Genomic DNA, 14,942 nt, shown 5'->3' with positions numbered 1-14,942 from the left:
TTGTAGCTTGGCTGCAGGCTGAAGCTCTTGTAGCTTGGCTGCAGGCTGAAGCTCTTGTAGCTTTGTAGCTTGGCTGCAGGCTGAAGCTCTTGTAGCTTGGCTGCAGACTGAGGCTCTTGTAGCTTGGTTGCATGTTGGGGCTCATCAAGCTTTACAGCGGTTGGCTGTGGCTCAGAATCCTTGGAACTCTGTGCTGCTCTAACGGCCACAAGAAGAGGGTCGAAAGGACCTCCAGGAGAAAGAGGAGCTGGAGCGTCGAGCCATCCCTCCGCAATGAATTCGGCCTGTAGAACAGAGTGCACCAGATTCAAATCCTCTGGATGATCCATTAAGTGAAGTACGAAATCACAGCAATGCCCCTTCATGAAATCCTCTTTCATTTTCTCCAGTCTGGCTTGAACCCAATTCAGGGCTGGAGGCTGCACCGGCGGCTGGAGAACTGCAGGGGGCGCTGGACGACCCCCCACCAACTCCGGGGAAGATAGCCGCGAAGAGGCCATGGCGGATGGACCCTCTGTTCATTATTATTTCTATTATTTTTTACCCCTCCTAATATTACCTTACTAGAAGTGCCCCTTTAACTTTTTCTGCCACTGAGATTATTTAATTTCGCCCTAGGAGGATGATAAGGTTATTCTTATCTATATATTAATAATTGTGTGCTTGTTAAACATGTTTATGTGCTGGTTAGGGGATGGATCCCTGCACGCTTGAGCCAGTGGCATTTTAATAATTCACTGTTGTTCATTGTACGGAGAATATCTTTCCTTTCTCTTGGTCTTTCCACTATTTCTCTGCTTCAGACACTCTTTGGCTCACTAAAAGTCTTCCTTATTATTCTTAACATTTGTTCACCTTAGGAGCTCTCTTAAGGCATGCTTTGTGATGCTTTGTGAATAACATTTATCTTACCAGGAAAATTCTAAGATTTTTCTTAGAATGACATCACTAGAAGCTACTTTCAGCTAGCTCTGGTAGAACACTGGACCTTTTAGGCCACAGGGTTTTAGAAGCAATGTCCACTTAAAAAATACACAACAAACTAAATCAAGTATAGCTCCACACTTATAAAGTCTAAATGCAAACTTTTGGTACTTGTATCAAGGAAAAACATAAAAGAATATTTTTTCTGATTTATATTTGATTAAACAAAAAAATTATTTTGAGCCTCGCCAACGTTTTTTATTAAATGAACATTGCAAAACACCATCAAATTACATCACCAGGGCACGGTGCTGGTGGTGTAGGGCTTAGCGTGCAACCACATATAGAGGCTATAGTCCTCAAAGCAGCCGTCCTGGGTTCAAGTCCTGGACTTGGTGACCTTTGCCGAATGTCTCCCCCTCTCTTTGCCAATCCTTCCTGTCTGCCTACTATCAAAAATAAAGGCCTCTAGTGCCAAAACAATTCTTAAAAAAAAAAAATTACATCACCAGAGAAGTTGCTAGGAAGGCAACCAATGCCTTGTCAGAAGGGTGAGTGTCTCTAGTTTGTAATGATATCGGACATAGGGGTTTGCTACAAAAAGAAAGGTGCTTGCTGTACCATTTTGTTCACAGAGTCAGTCTTGTCTGAGCGACCTTTAAATATCACTGTGTGTGTTCAAATTGCTGTAAAACTAAAAGTATTTGTGCAAAACTAATTTGGGGAATTGTTATGTAAACATTAAAGCCTCCTCTTGTGAGGGATTTAAGAAAAGAAACATTTGATCTAGTTTTAGAAACGGCAAAAATGGTTGCTGCTCTACCTGGCCTTGTCAGAGGTATTTGGAGGCTGACCATGCAGGGCACTAAAAGTTAGAACAAGTATTTAAATGTGAAACATAAATTACCTAGTAACCAGTGAAGTGAAGCTAAGATAGAAGTGATATGTGCTCTTCAGCTTATCCCTGTCAAGTCTTGGCACAGCATCTGCACAGTCTAAATGTGATGCACAACAGATTTGTTAAAACAGGTAAAGAGTCCATAAGAATGATGATCAAGAGAGTTGGAACTATCAAAAATTACACCTACTTTGTGAATATATTTTAATAGGTTCCATGAATTTATTGTTTTTATTAGAGGAATGGGTAATTCTTTTAAAGTGAAAAAGGAAGAAGAGATTGAAATGCATTCCCTCTATGTATGTACTGGTGACCTCTTGGGTTTGCATGGGGCTCAACAGTTGTGTGCAAAACACAAGCTTTAGAAGTTATCCCCTCCTGAGGATGACACACGGGCCCATTTGTGCCTAAACCATGCAAAGTTGTCACCATATAAGGAGTTGTCAGGGAATCCAGTGAGCTTTGACCGTCTCAGGAAGCACTGGGTGCACTTGGTTTTGGGGCTTCCTGTTATCAGTTCCTGTCCCACTCCCTAGTGCATGTATAAATGAACTGTGTTGTCTGTACTCTTTATACTTTCTGGCTTCAAACAAGCTGACTTCCTTCAGCGGAGCGAAACGGTTACAATATGCATACAATCAGACAACTAGTCTACCTAAGTCAAACAACACTTGAATTTTGCAGACACTAAAGGAGGGCTGTGAAAGGTAGGATATAAACCAACACCAGTAAATCCAAAGTTTTGGGGTCTGTTTATTAGGATGACATCATCCGTAACAAAAGCGGAGGTAAGGTCCACCAAAACTAAAACTGTACTCTCCCAAGTCAGCTGCCATCAGAATAGCATGTGACACTTTAAGTAAAGTGTCACATGACAACGGTTTTTGTTGAATGCATTTTGCAAAAAAACAACTGGAAATTGTCCAATGTATCATTGCTCTTCAGGAAGCGATTAAGCTTTTGTACTACAACGTTTTCTAGAAGCTTAGATACAAAAGGGATTTAGGATATTGCCTATAAGACCAAGAGACCTAAGAGACCAAGATAGGATTTCTTTGAAATCAGATTAACCACTGCTTGTTTAAAAAAAGATTGGGAACTATGCCAGTTTGAAGGGAGAGATTAAGAATCTTTATAATACAGGGCCCAATGCAGTTAAACACACAAACAAATAAACTAGCAGGGAGGACATCAACAGGGTTTGTAGTCAGTTTAATATGATCAAGCAAAGTAATGATGTCCTGCAAAGTGACAGGATCAAAAACAGACCAAGTATAAAGGATTGGACCCACAAGGCAAGTGTTGGGATTATGAATCTGAGAATATTATTTAATATTAATATTTTAATATTTTATCAAATAATATTTTGGTCTGTTAAGGGTTGTCCTGTGAATACCAGCCCAGTAAGGCGATGGTATTAGGACAAAATAGAAAGGTGTGAGACGAGCTCTGACATTATTGAACAGCATAAACTCTGCACACACATGGAATGAATTCACACAATTTCTTAAAATACAAGAATTTATTAACAAAAATAAGTCAACACAAAGTCAAACATATTTCAATCAACAAACCCTTTACTATGCTAAAACAATCCAACTAACTACCAAGCAGAATTAAAGAATAGGGAAGACTAATGTACAATATAAACAAGTTGATTAAAGATGATTGAGAACCATGACCGAAAAGAGTGATGCAACATTACCATGCAATGTTATTTATGTTTGAGAACCAAGGATTATCTTGAAGAATCTGGAAGTGAAGTTAAGTTAGTCTTGGAACTAACTTAGGGAATAATCAGCATACCTTTAGACAACCCTTCACAACACAAAATCAGGTAAAATATTGTTTTAATAAAATAATGTTTTAAGAATGATCTGCTGAATAAAACCAACCTTCTGGATAAATTCTCAATGGTGTCTCATTAGCTGCCTTTATTTATTGAAATAATACTTGAAGAAATATTATTAAGGGAATATTTTGGAAAGAGCCAAATCTTTCTGGAGAAATGGAGCTTAATGGTGTTTACTTAGTTATCAAATTTAGTAAAATGATGTTAGGGACACATTATTTACTGGATTGAAAACTAAACCTTTCTGGGTAAATATTATTTAGCAGCAAGCACGTGTCCTTAGCTGTTAGCAGTTAAGCTAACAAAGGAGGCTAATAGCTTAGCACCAGAATCAAACACACAGCTTTAAAATTACCGTTGATAGAAGGGTTAAAATGCATAAGCGTGGACAGCGCGTTATGATCAATCTTATGTTTAAAATCACCCTTTAATAAAGTGTGTCTTAACTTTAAAAACACACAAACACAGAACACAAACTGAACTTGTGTGTTGCAGATATTCTGCTAGCGCCAAGATAGCTGAGTTCAAAACAAACAAAACCAAACTTCATAAAATGAAAAACGTTTAGATCATTTCAATGTAAATCTTTCTATATTATTCTGCCCAAACACTTAACCTCATGAACTGCGGTGAGGAACGTTGTCCAAGGCGGAGAAGTTTGAAGAAACGTCCACAGTCTTTAAACTGTTAGCTACAGCTAACCTCCTTAGCTGTGGGGAGTGGCGGCTGTTCTGTCGGCCGGTCTGTGAACAAACGGTTAGCTTCTAGCTAACCTCCGTGGCTGTGGATGAAAGACGGCCCGTTCTGTCTGCCAACCACACTGCACGTTACCGTAACCACGGTGATGCGGTCTCTGGTGTCTTCCTTCCAGACTGGGAGACCGCTCTGCTCGGCTTCGTAGAGACTGCTTCTCTGTAGGGAACTTCTCTGAGACAGTTTGCTTCTGCAGGCCTCATAGAGAAAGTAAGCAATTCTTACACCTTAATTTCCCCATTCATGAATGAAAATACCGGATACACAGACAGTATTTCATTCGTACTTAACTTTGCATATGATCGATGATCGTATGACACCCTTGGACCCAGTTGAAGAGTTTATGTCTGTTTGCCAGCAAAGAGACATCAGCACGCTTGTCTCCCCTATCCGGTCCCTCTGGAAGGCCGTGTGGAAGAGGTTGGCTTGTTGGAGAGGGGTGCTCTTATTAAGACAGTGGCATCATGGGAAGTCTGCTGTTACCCCCCTTTCCTCAGTTGCTGAAAGTCAGTTAAATGCAATTTATTTTGAAAGTTCCAGAGAAGTGTGTACCAGAGTTTTAATGTTGAAATCCATGGCTGGGTCCCAACACAAGTCCCCCACCACGCCCTGAGAGAAGTGGAGTCCCAACAATGGAACAGCCAATTGGGCAGATTTCCTTAACAGAAGTATAATCCTAACTGTGTTGCCATATCTCTGTCAGGAAGATAAAGTCAAAGGACTCCTTAAAAAATAGCTCATTCAAGCTAAACGATTTCTTATTGATTGAGCGGGCATTAATCAAATCAACATGCATTGAGGAATCTTTGGCGGTGTACTTGAAATCAGACTGTAGCAGGACACAAACCAAACACCTGTGGGCATGCAAACACCCTTTCCGCTGGGCAGGTAATCCAGACAAAGCTGAAAAAAAGACATCGTTGCCAGTAGCAGCAAAACAGGGAGCAGGCGAGCATAGACATTGTAGGTGTCGCAACCAGACCACAATGGACAGGAGCAGGCGGCAGGTGTACATCCCCACCAGAAGACAGGAGGTCAATGGGCTGAAGACAATGCAAGTCTTCCACAGCATCATGCCGCTAGAAACAGGAACAACAGAAAACAGCCAGTGCCTCTGTATAGACCTTGAGGCAGGGTCAAACAAATCATGTGCAGAGATCTCCCTGTCAGATCTATGGCGGTTTAGTTTATTGAGAGGTGAAATAACAAGAGCCAGACAGAGAGTAAAGTGTCTTATCAATTTATCTAACAATGTTTTAAGGCTTCAGGGCCTGGCTTAAGTACCTCAAAGGCATTCTTCTGTTGGAATTCCCCTTTTCTGTTCTCTTCAAAACATTCCCTCAGATGTCAGTGGGGTATTTTGTATCCAAATTACACATTGAACACATTAAATGAACACATTGAATGACCTGTCAGAAAGAGAAAGACTTTTGGAAATAATATTGGGAAATATTTCTACCATTAATGCACCGGATATATGACTATATCCGGTTCTTTATATGCCTATTTCTTCTCTTTTTCATCTGTGCTTCGTACAATTTGTGACATTCTGCATTTTGGGCAAGCTAATTGTCATATTCTGGTAGTCCTGGACCCCTTTTTCTCCCCTTTCTTCTTTTCCCTTCTTTTACTGGTTTTCTCGGGTCAGGAGTTATTTTTTCCCCCCAAGTAACTCTTCTTGTATTTCCTCCTGCTTCCTTAGTGAAACTCCTTTGTGGCAAGGTCACTGAGCTCTCCTTATACCTCAAGACTCACTGGCTTCTGGCAGGACATTTACATTGCTTGGTTGCTCCAACATTGGATCTATCTACATCCCTCCTGTCTGCTCACTCTCCAGCATTCCTTGCACTCACTGGCTTGCCTTGGACTGTTGCAACACTCCCCTCTCCACTGCAGGATTTCTGGAAAACAATAACAAACGCATTATTCACCTTCTCTTGAAGATTTTCAAAAGTGTTGTCTGGACCTTTATAAATACAGGGGTTGGACAATGAAACTGAAACACCTGTCATTTTAGTGCGGGAGGTTTCATAGCTAAATTGGACCAGCCTGGTAGCCAGTCTTCATTGATTGCACATTGCACCAGTAAGAGCAGAGTGTGAAGGTTCAATTAGCAGGGTAAGAGCACAGTTTTGCTCAAAATATTGAAATGCACACAACATTATGGGTGACATACTAGAGTTCAAAAGAAGACAAATTGTTGGTGCACGTTTTGCTGGCGCATCTGTGACCAAGACAGCAAGTCTTTGTGATGTATCAAGAGCCACGGTATCCAGGGTAATGTAAGCATACCACCAAGAAGGACGAACCACATCCAACAGGATTAACTGTGGATGCAAGTGGAAGCTGTCTGAAAGGAATGTCCGGGTGCTAACTCGGATTGTATCCAAAAAACATAAAACCATGGCTGCCCAAATCACGGCAGAATTAAATGTGCACCTCAACTCTCCTGTTTCCACCAGAACTGTCCGTCGGGAGCTCCACAGGGTCAATATACACGGCCGGGCTGCTATAGCCAAAACTTTGGTCACTCATGCCAATGCCAAACGACGGTTTCAATGGTGCAAGGAGCGCAAATTTTGGGCTGTGGGCAATGTGAAACATGTGTTGTTCTCTGATGAGTTCACCTTTACTCTTTTCCCCACATCCGGGAGAGTTACGGTGTGGAGAAGCCCCAAAGAAGCGTACCACCAAGACTGTTGCATGCCCAGAGTGAAGCATGGGGGTGGATCAGTGATGGTTTGGGCTGCCATATCATGGCATTCCCTTGGCCCAATACTTGTGCTAGATGGGCGCGTCACTGTCAAGGACTACTGAACCATTCTTGAGGACCATGTGCAACCAATGGTTCAAACATTGTATCCTGAAGGCGGTGCCGTGTATCAGGATGACAATGCACCAATACACACAGCAAGACTGGTGAAAGATTGGTTTGATTAACATGAAAGTGAAGTTGAACATCTCCCATGGCCTGCACAGTCACCAGATGTAAATATTATTGAGCCACTTTGGGGTGTTTTGGAGGAGCGAGTCAGGAAACGTTTTCCTCCACCTGTATCACGTGGTGACCTGGCCACTATCCTGCAAGAAGAATGGCTTAAAATCCTTCTGACCACTGTGCAGGACTTGTATATGTCATTCCCAAGTCAAATTGATGCTGTATTGGCTGCAAAAGGAGGCCCTACACCATACTAATAAATTATTGTGGTCTAAAACCAGGTGTTTTCAGTTTCATTGTCCAACCCCTGTATATATTACATCTCCCAGAAATGACTCCTCCTAATTGAACTATGGTTTTGTGTATAGTATTCCCTTTAATAAAATTGTTTACTCTGTTGAAATTAAGGCTCCCACAGAGTCAGGCATACTGTAAGCGGTGCAGATTGAGTGTGTACCAATTTCCTACATTTCTGGTGACAAATTCCTAAATTTCCCACACATACTGTGGCAGCAACATACAAAGAGAAAAAGCTAATTTGCCTTGTAGCTATGACAAAAAAAAAGAAACGAAGATGGTACATAAGGCCAATAAACCAGACTAGGGATGAAGCAGGGGAATATACCTATCAGTGATGCCCAGAAAGTGGCAGACCACTGAGCAACAGTTCAGTGCTGCTTCGCTGTAGCCCAGGTCACACGCTTCTGCCGCTGTTTCTGGTTCAAAAGTGGCTTGACCTGGGGAATGCGGCACCTGTAGCCCATTTCCTGCACACGCCTGTGCACGGTGGCTCTGGATGTTTCTACTCCAGACTCAGTCCACTGCTTCCGCAGGTCCCCCAAGGTCTGGAAACGGCCCTTCTCCACAATCTTCCTCAGGGTCCGGTCACCTCTTCTCGTTGTGCAGCGTTTTCTGCCACACTTTTTCCTTCCCACAGACTTCCCACTGAGGTGCCTTGATACAGCACTCTGGGAACAGCCTATTTGTTCAGAAATTTCTTTCTCTGTCTTACCCTCTTGCTTGAGGGTGTCAATAGTGGCCTTCTGGACAGCACTCAGGTCGGCAGTCTTACCCATGATTGGGGTTTGGAGTGATGAACCAGGCTGGGAGTTTTAAAGGCCTCAGGAATCTTTTGCAGGTGTTTAGAGTTAACTCGTTGATTCAGATGATTAGGTTCATAGCTCGTTTAGAGACCCTTTTAATGATATGCTAATTTTGTGAGATAGGAATTTTGGGTTTTCATGAGCTGTATGCCAAAATCATCCGTATTAAGACAATGAAAGACCTAAAATATTTCAGTTAGTGTGCAATGAATCTAAAATATATGAATTTTAAATTTTCATTATGACATTGTGGAAAATAATGAACTTTATCACAATATGCTAATTTTTTGAGAAGGACCTGTATATGTGTGTGTGTGTCTGTGTGTTCACTCTCCTTTTTATTCTTTTTCTTTTGAGAAATGCTTATCCCATTTAGTGTGTAATGAAAGAGGCGCCTCGATTTGTTTATATCTTCAGCATCACTTATACAACAGAGTGTTTATTTTTTGTATAAGAATTGTGGAGTATAGTGGTTTGCTTCTGCACTTGAGAATATAATTGATCCACTTCTTCTTTGAAACATTGTATTTCTCGGCTTTATTTTACTTTGCATGAAATAAGGCAGAACTGTGTGGCGGGCCTTCAGAGATTGCACCCTGGGGGGAAGGGGGGGGGGGGCTGTTATACAAAAAGCTTTCGACATTTGTGTTAACTTTACTGGTCATAATACACCAAGTTCAACTTAAGGTAATGACATGTATTGGGAATTGGATACAGATTAAATTGAATCATATTTCACATGAACTTGATGTGTTTGACTATATGAATAATAATAATTTTTGTAGGTTGTAAAACTACATTCATGGATGACCAGATAAACATTACCTACATAGCTCTGTCTGGGTATGTGGAACTGAACAAATACAGATATTTTTACTTTTTTATTATATTTACATTGTATGTTTTAACCGTCTGTAGTAATGGTACTATTTTGTATCTCATCTGGATTCACAAAAACCTCCATGAGCCGATGTACATCTTCATTGCAGCTTTGTTATTTAATGGCCTTCTTTACAGTACTAATATTTATCCAAAGCTTTTGATTGATTTCTTATCAGAAAAACCGCTTATATCATATTCAGCTTGCATTTTACAGTTTTTTGTGTTTTATTCTGTCGGTTGTTCAGAATTTTTACTGTTAGCAGCCATGGCCTTTGACAGATATATGGCAATATGTAAACCTCTCAGATATCGAAATACAATGAGAAAAAGTACTGTGAATATTTTCCTGATTCTAGCTTGGTTTGTACCTGCTTGTTATCTTGAAGCACAAGCAATACTGAGTTCTAAAGCTAAATTATGTAAATTTAATTTGGAAGGAATATTTTGTAACAATAATATTTACGCACTTCATTGTGTAAGATCAAAAACAATTACTGTAGTTGGGGTTGTTGCTTTATTAAATGTTGTGATACTTCCTATGATCTTCACAGTTTTTACATATGCAAACATATTTATAATATCTTATAAAAGTTCTAAACCATTCAGTAAAACTACTGCTGAGACCTGTGTACCCCACCTGTTGGTTTTGACCAGCTACTTCTGTTTGATGACATATGATGTAATTATAGCTCGAGTGGAGTCAGATTTGCCAAAGATTGCACGGTTTGTAATGACAATGCAAATATTTGTGTATCATCCGTTGTTTAATCCGTTCATATACGGTTTTAAAATGAAAGAAATTAATAAACAATTTAAAAGTCTGTTCAGGTCAGCCAGAACCTCCCAGCAATAATTTATTAATTTTCATATGTAATTTCATTGGCCTCAAATCATTTCACTGTATCATAATTTGGTATTTAAACTGTAATTATTATAATTTACGTGTCCAAGAGATTGCATTTAAACTGTTTACTGTCGCAAAAATTTGACTGCAAATAATCAAAATTTCATAAAACAGAATAATTGTTTCTGTGCTTAGTATAACAGAAAAAAATATGATTTCAGATTCCAGTATAAGACTTCCGTTTAGGGTGATCCATCTATATTTCTAAGCCTGTTCGGGGTCACCATTATTCATCTCCAGTTGTCCCCAAACAAGTCTTTGTTCCTCCAATTAAAACAACAGGCATGCTTGTGGATTGCTGAGGGACTTCTTTCACTGGAGTAACTGTAGGAAACGTATGTAAGCTCGAACCTGCTTACCCCATGATCAAAGGTCCTTGTAATTTCCCCATAAACACGTTCTTATAGGCCAAGTTCCATAAGCTTTTTTTTATTTTCATAAAATTTTAATGCATTCCATCAGATAGGGGCCAAAGTTTAGTGTATTTCCTGATGTTCTGTGTGTGACCATGCTATTTTAGCTAAAATAAATTTTAATGTCTGAAGTGACTTTGATGAAATAGAAATGTCTGAAAGTTATGTTTTCTATTAAATTTATTGCACGTCCACTGGTTTCATGCCTTTTGTATACAACACAAAACTCTCGTTTGACACTTTTATGATCCAGAAAACAACTTAAAGGAGCTAATTTCTTGCTCTCCGCTGATGCCTTTTATTTTACAAAACAAACAAAACAATAGAAATTGTTCTCTTGTTGCTTCAACACATCTTAAATTTTCATATCTGGTGAGTTTTTTGTTGTTAGAAATATTACGTTATTATTATAATACATTTAGCATCAGAGGTGAGCATAGAAACATGAACTATGTGGTAAATTTTAAGAACTTAAAAAGAGATTTTGGTTTGGGACCAACATAATTGATAGTCTTTATAAAGCAGTATAACAAGGAAATTTCATAAAGGACTTATTACCATTTTTTTATTGTGTGACATTAGGTCATACTAAACTTTTTCTCTTTTTGGTCAGTGAGGATTACCAACATCTTTGTATTTACTAAATGCCAGAATAATGGGAAGCAGTTTTTATTTAATTTTTTATGTATTTATTTTGTGGCAGTATCTGCCTTTATTTATTTATTTTTCTTTGAGTAGGCAGACAGGAAGTGGGGTGGAGAAAGTGGGAAGACATGCAATAAAGTTCTCCTGGGTCTGGAGTTGAACCTGGGATGGCTGCATCGAGGACAAAGGACTTCGTATGGGTCACACACTATTGTTACGACACGCACCCTGAAAGAGAGAGTTTTTAGAGCTTTTTGTATTATTTTTCTCGAGATTAGACATTTATATGAATCCATCCATTTTCTACACCTGCTTAATCTGTGCAGGGTTACTTTTGTCTAGCTCCAGCTGTCATTGGGACAAGAAATGGGGTACATCCTGATAGGTCGACAGTCTATCACAGAGCTATACAGAGAAAAACATGACAGTCATATTCTTAGACTGTGGGAGATAGCCGGAGTACCTGGAGAGAATGTTAAACTAGTCCAAACCTCCTTCACCTCTGTTTTGGTTAACCTCAACTCCCTTCAGGCCAATCTTAGTTTTCTGAATATTTTAAAGCGGCAAAACCAAGGTTCAATTTGAGGCCATATTTTTATTAACATCAGAAAAAATCAACAGTGAAGGTGCAATTTTATTATCGCTCGAACCATAAGAGCTCAAACACATGGTAAAACAAGTTTGATGCTCCATTTATTAAATAAACCTGAATAGAGTCATGTCAGTGTATTTAGGGGAGGTTAAGTTATCTGTAGTTTGTTACTGTCAATTGAAAAAGTTTGCATGGCGTTGGCAAATTTTCATGGCTGATTAAAATACACTTTTGTGGTCAGCTCTATTGTCAGGCTGGCTGTTTATTAGCTTCAAGCTACCTTTCAGTTGCTGTATGTATCATTGTATGGCTTAAAGATTGCCCTTAATGTAAATCAAACCACATTTATCCTGCTTACCAGAAATCACCTTGTTGGGACCCACAGCCATGGATTTCAACATTAAACTCCAGTACGGACCTTTCTGGAACTTTCAAAATAAAGTGCATTAACCTTCTTCCGGCACAGCCAGGAAACGGGATAACTGCGGATTTCCTGTGACGCCACTACCCAAATAAAAGCACAGCTGTTGCTACACCCGCCCTCTTTCCACACGGCCTTTAGTGGGACCGGTCAGGGGAGGCCAAGCGCGCTGATGTCTCTTTGCTGGCAAACAGACATAAACTCTTCAACTGGATCCAAGGATGTCATATGATCATCGATCATATGCAAAGTTAAGTACGAATGAAATACTGTCTGTGTATCCGGTATTTTCATTCATGAACGGGGGTAATTAAGGTACAAGCATTGCTTGACTGTCTCTCCGAGCCCTGTAGGAGCAACCGGTGTTCGAGAGAAACCCCTTGCAAAGACGCGGTCTCCCAGTCTGGAAGGAAGACAGCAGAGACCGCAGCGGACAGGACGGGCCGCCCAGCTACAGCTCCGGAGCTAACCCTTTTGTTCAGAGAGCAAACGCACCTTCTGATCGGGAGAAGCTGAGGAGGTTAGCGGGAAGCTAACCCTTTGTTCACTGTGGATACCTTCTTCGAACGTTGCCCTTGGACAACGTTTCCTCACCACGGTTCATGAGGTTAGGTGTTTTGGGCAGAGCCAGATTAACAGTTAGGATGAAATGATCTGAACGTTTTCATTCTATGAAGTTTGTTTTTGTTTTTGTGAAATTCAGCTATCTTAGTGCTAGCAGGCTATCTGCAGCACACATGCCCTGTTTGTTTTCTGTGTTTGTGTGTTTTTAAGTTAAGATAAACTTTATTTAAAGGGTGATTTTAAACACAAGATTGCTCATAACGCGCCGTCCGCGCTTATGCATTTTAACCCTTTTATTAACCCTGGTATTTTAAAGGTATGTGTTGATTCTGGTGCTAAGCTATCCGCTTCTTTGTTAGCTTAACTGCTAACCGGTAAGAACACGTGCTTGCTACTAAAGAGTATTCAACAGAAAGGTTGTTGGTTTTCAAGCTAGTGAATAATAGTTCCTAAACATCATTTACTAAATTTGATAACTAAGTAAATACCATTAAGCCCCATTTCTCCAGAAAGATTTGGCTCTTTCCAAAATATTTCCTTAATAATATTTCTTCAAATATTATTTCAATAAATAAAAGCAGCTAATTAGACACCGTTGAGAAATGGTCATCCAGAAGATTGGTTTTATTCAGCAGTGTCGAGGTAGGAAAACTTTACTGGCCGTACATTACTCCTCACCTCTCCCCGACTCTTTTAATTTGACACCCCAAAGGACAATCCTCAGTCAGAGATCAGTTGTACGTTTCCACAAGTTTATTAAAACCAATCTGAATTCAGAGAGGGAGACACACACTTACACTGGTACCTAGAAACGTCTGTGTGTTGTCTCACTGAGGGTGTGCCACATTACATTTTATACCCCACGCTGCTATGCAGTACACATACACAATCATTCTGTCTGTCTGTGGATGTCTCCCCAGCAACAGTATCAAATAAACAGAGATACATTTCATCATTTAATTAAATAATTGTTTCCCACGCGACTTCAGGAATCTTCAGTGAGAGGAGTACCATGCCTCCCTAATACACTGCCAGCTTCTCACGATACAGACAGAAAACACATGCAAGCTTTAACCTTGAATAATAAACACTCATTGTGTGACCACATTAGAAGCTACCGTTTAAGGATTTTTCTAACTCTCAAAAGCATAACTAAAAACTCCTAATAATAATCAATCTATAAGCAGCAAATCCCAAATATATCTTAGCTTTAGCTACTAATGATAAGGCATTTATATTTCCACAATTCCCCCTTTTGATCTCCACCAGGAGATCACTCCACATAGGGTGCAGCCAGCTCCAGCCCCTGAAGTCCGTCCGTCAAAGCACACATCTGATAAGTAGGAGGTTTAGATTCAGCACTCCCCTTCTCAATTGTGGCAGTGATGAAGCGAACCATCAGAGCCCTGATGCATGGTACACAACAACAACCACAGGTAACAATAATGGCAACAAAAATAGCTATAGAAATCATTAATGACATGACTAAACCTTTCCATTTTCCAAACATATCAGTGAACCATTGCTCCAATGCATTGTCAATCCCTGAATGCTCGTGCATAGTTTTACTCAGAGTTCTCAGTCCTTCTAAGGCTCGGGTGACAGACCCGTCAGGAGCGGTGTTATTGGGGATAAAAGTACAACACATATCTCCAAACATGGCACAGACACCCCCTTTTTCAGCTAGCAACATATCCAATGCCATTCTGTTTTGTATGGCCATTAGAGAGGTTGGTGCCAATTGTTCAGATAGGCCTTCTACTGCATCCCTTGTTAAGTTAGCCATACGCAACACATTGTAATGTATGTAATTGATTCGATCTACGTTTCTATTGGGAGTAATAGGGAAAAAAGCTGTTATAATGGGGATGTTTTCAAAGCCTGCTGAGACTTGATCCGCTAATTTATATTCATTAGGTACGCCTCGAGGAATTCCTGTTGCATCAATGTAAGTGGGTGAGTCTTTGCTTAAGTCAAAGGTGTTTGCGCTCCGTTTTATGATATGTCTATGCCTTCTCCTAGTTAAAGCTGTGCTTTGGGCGTGTGTTGAAGG

The 14,942-nt window shown here is 40.1% G+C and overlaps 1 protein-coding gene across 1 annotated transcript; it reads left to right on the top strand.

Annotated features, from left to right (window-relative positions):
- Positions 1-9,249: 9,249 nt before the first annotated feature.
- LOC124871832 (olfactory receptor 11H2-like) lies at positions 9,250-10,203 on the top strand. Its single transcript, XM_047371416.1, has one exon. The coding sequence runs from the start codon at positions 9,271-9,273 to the stop codon at positions 10,201-10,203; it is 933 nt and encodes a 310-aa protein (XP_047227372.1). The 5' UTR covers positions 9,250-9,270.
- The last annotated feature ends 4,739 nt before the right edge of the window (positions 10,204-14,942 follow it).

Source organism: Girardinichthys multiradiatus, chromosome 7 (genome assembly GCF_021462225.1).
Source record: "Girardinichthys multiradiatus isolate DD_20200921_A chromosome 7, DD_fGirMul_XY1, whole genome shotgun sequence".
In the NCBI taxonomy this organism is placed as follows: domain Eukaryota; kingdom Metazoa; phylum Chordata; class Actinopteri; order Cyprinodontiformes; family Goodeidae; genus Girardinichthys; species Girardinichthys multiradiatus.
This window is presented reverse-complemented; position numbering and strand designations above follow the sequence as displayed.

Coding starts and splice junctions, on each gene's coding strand:
- LOC124871832 (XM_047371416.1), top strand. CDS start 9,271: ATGGATGACCAGATAAACATTACCTACATAGCTCTGTCTGGGTATGTG.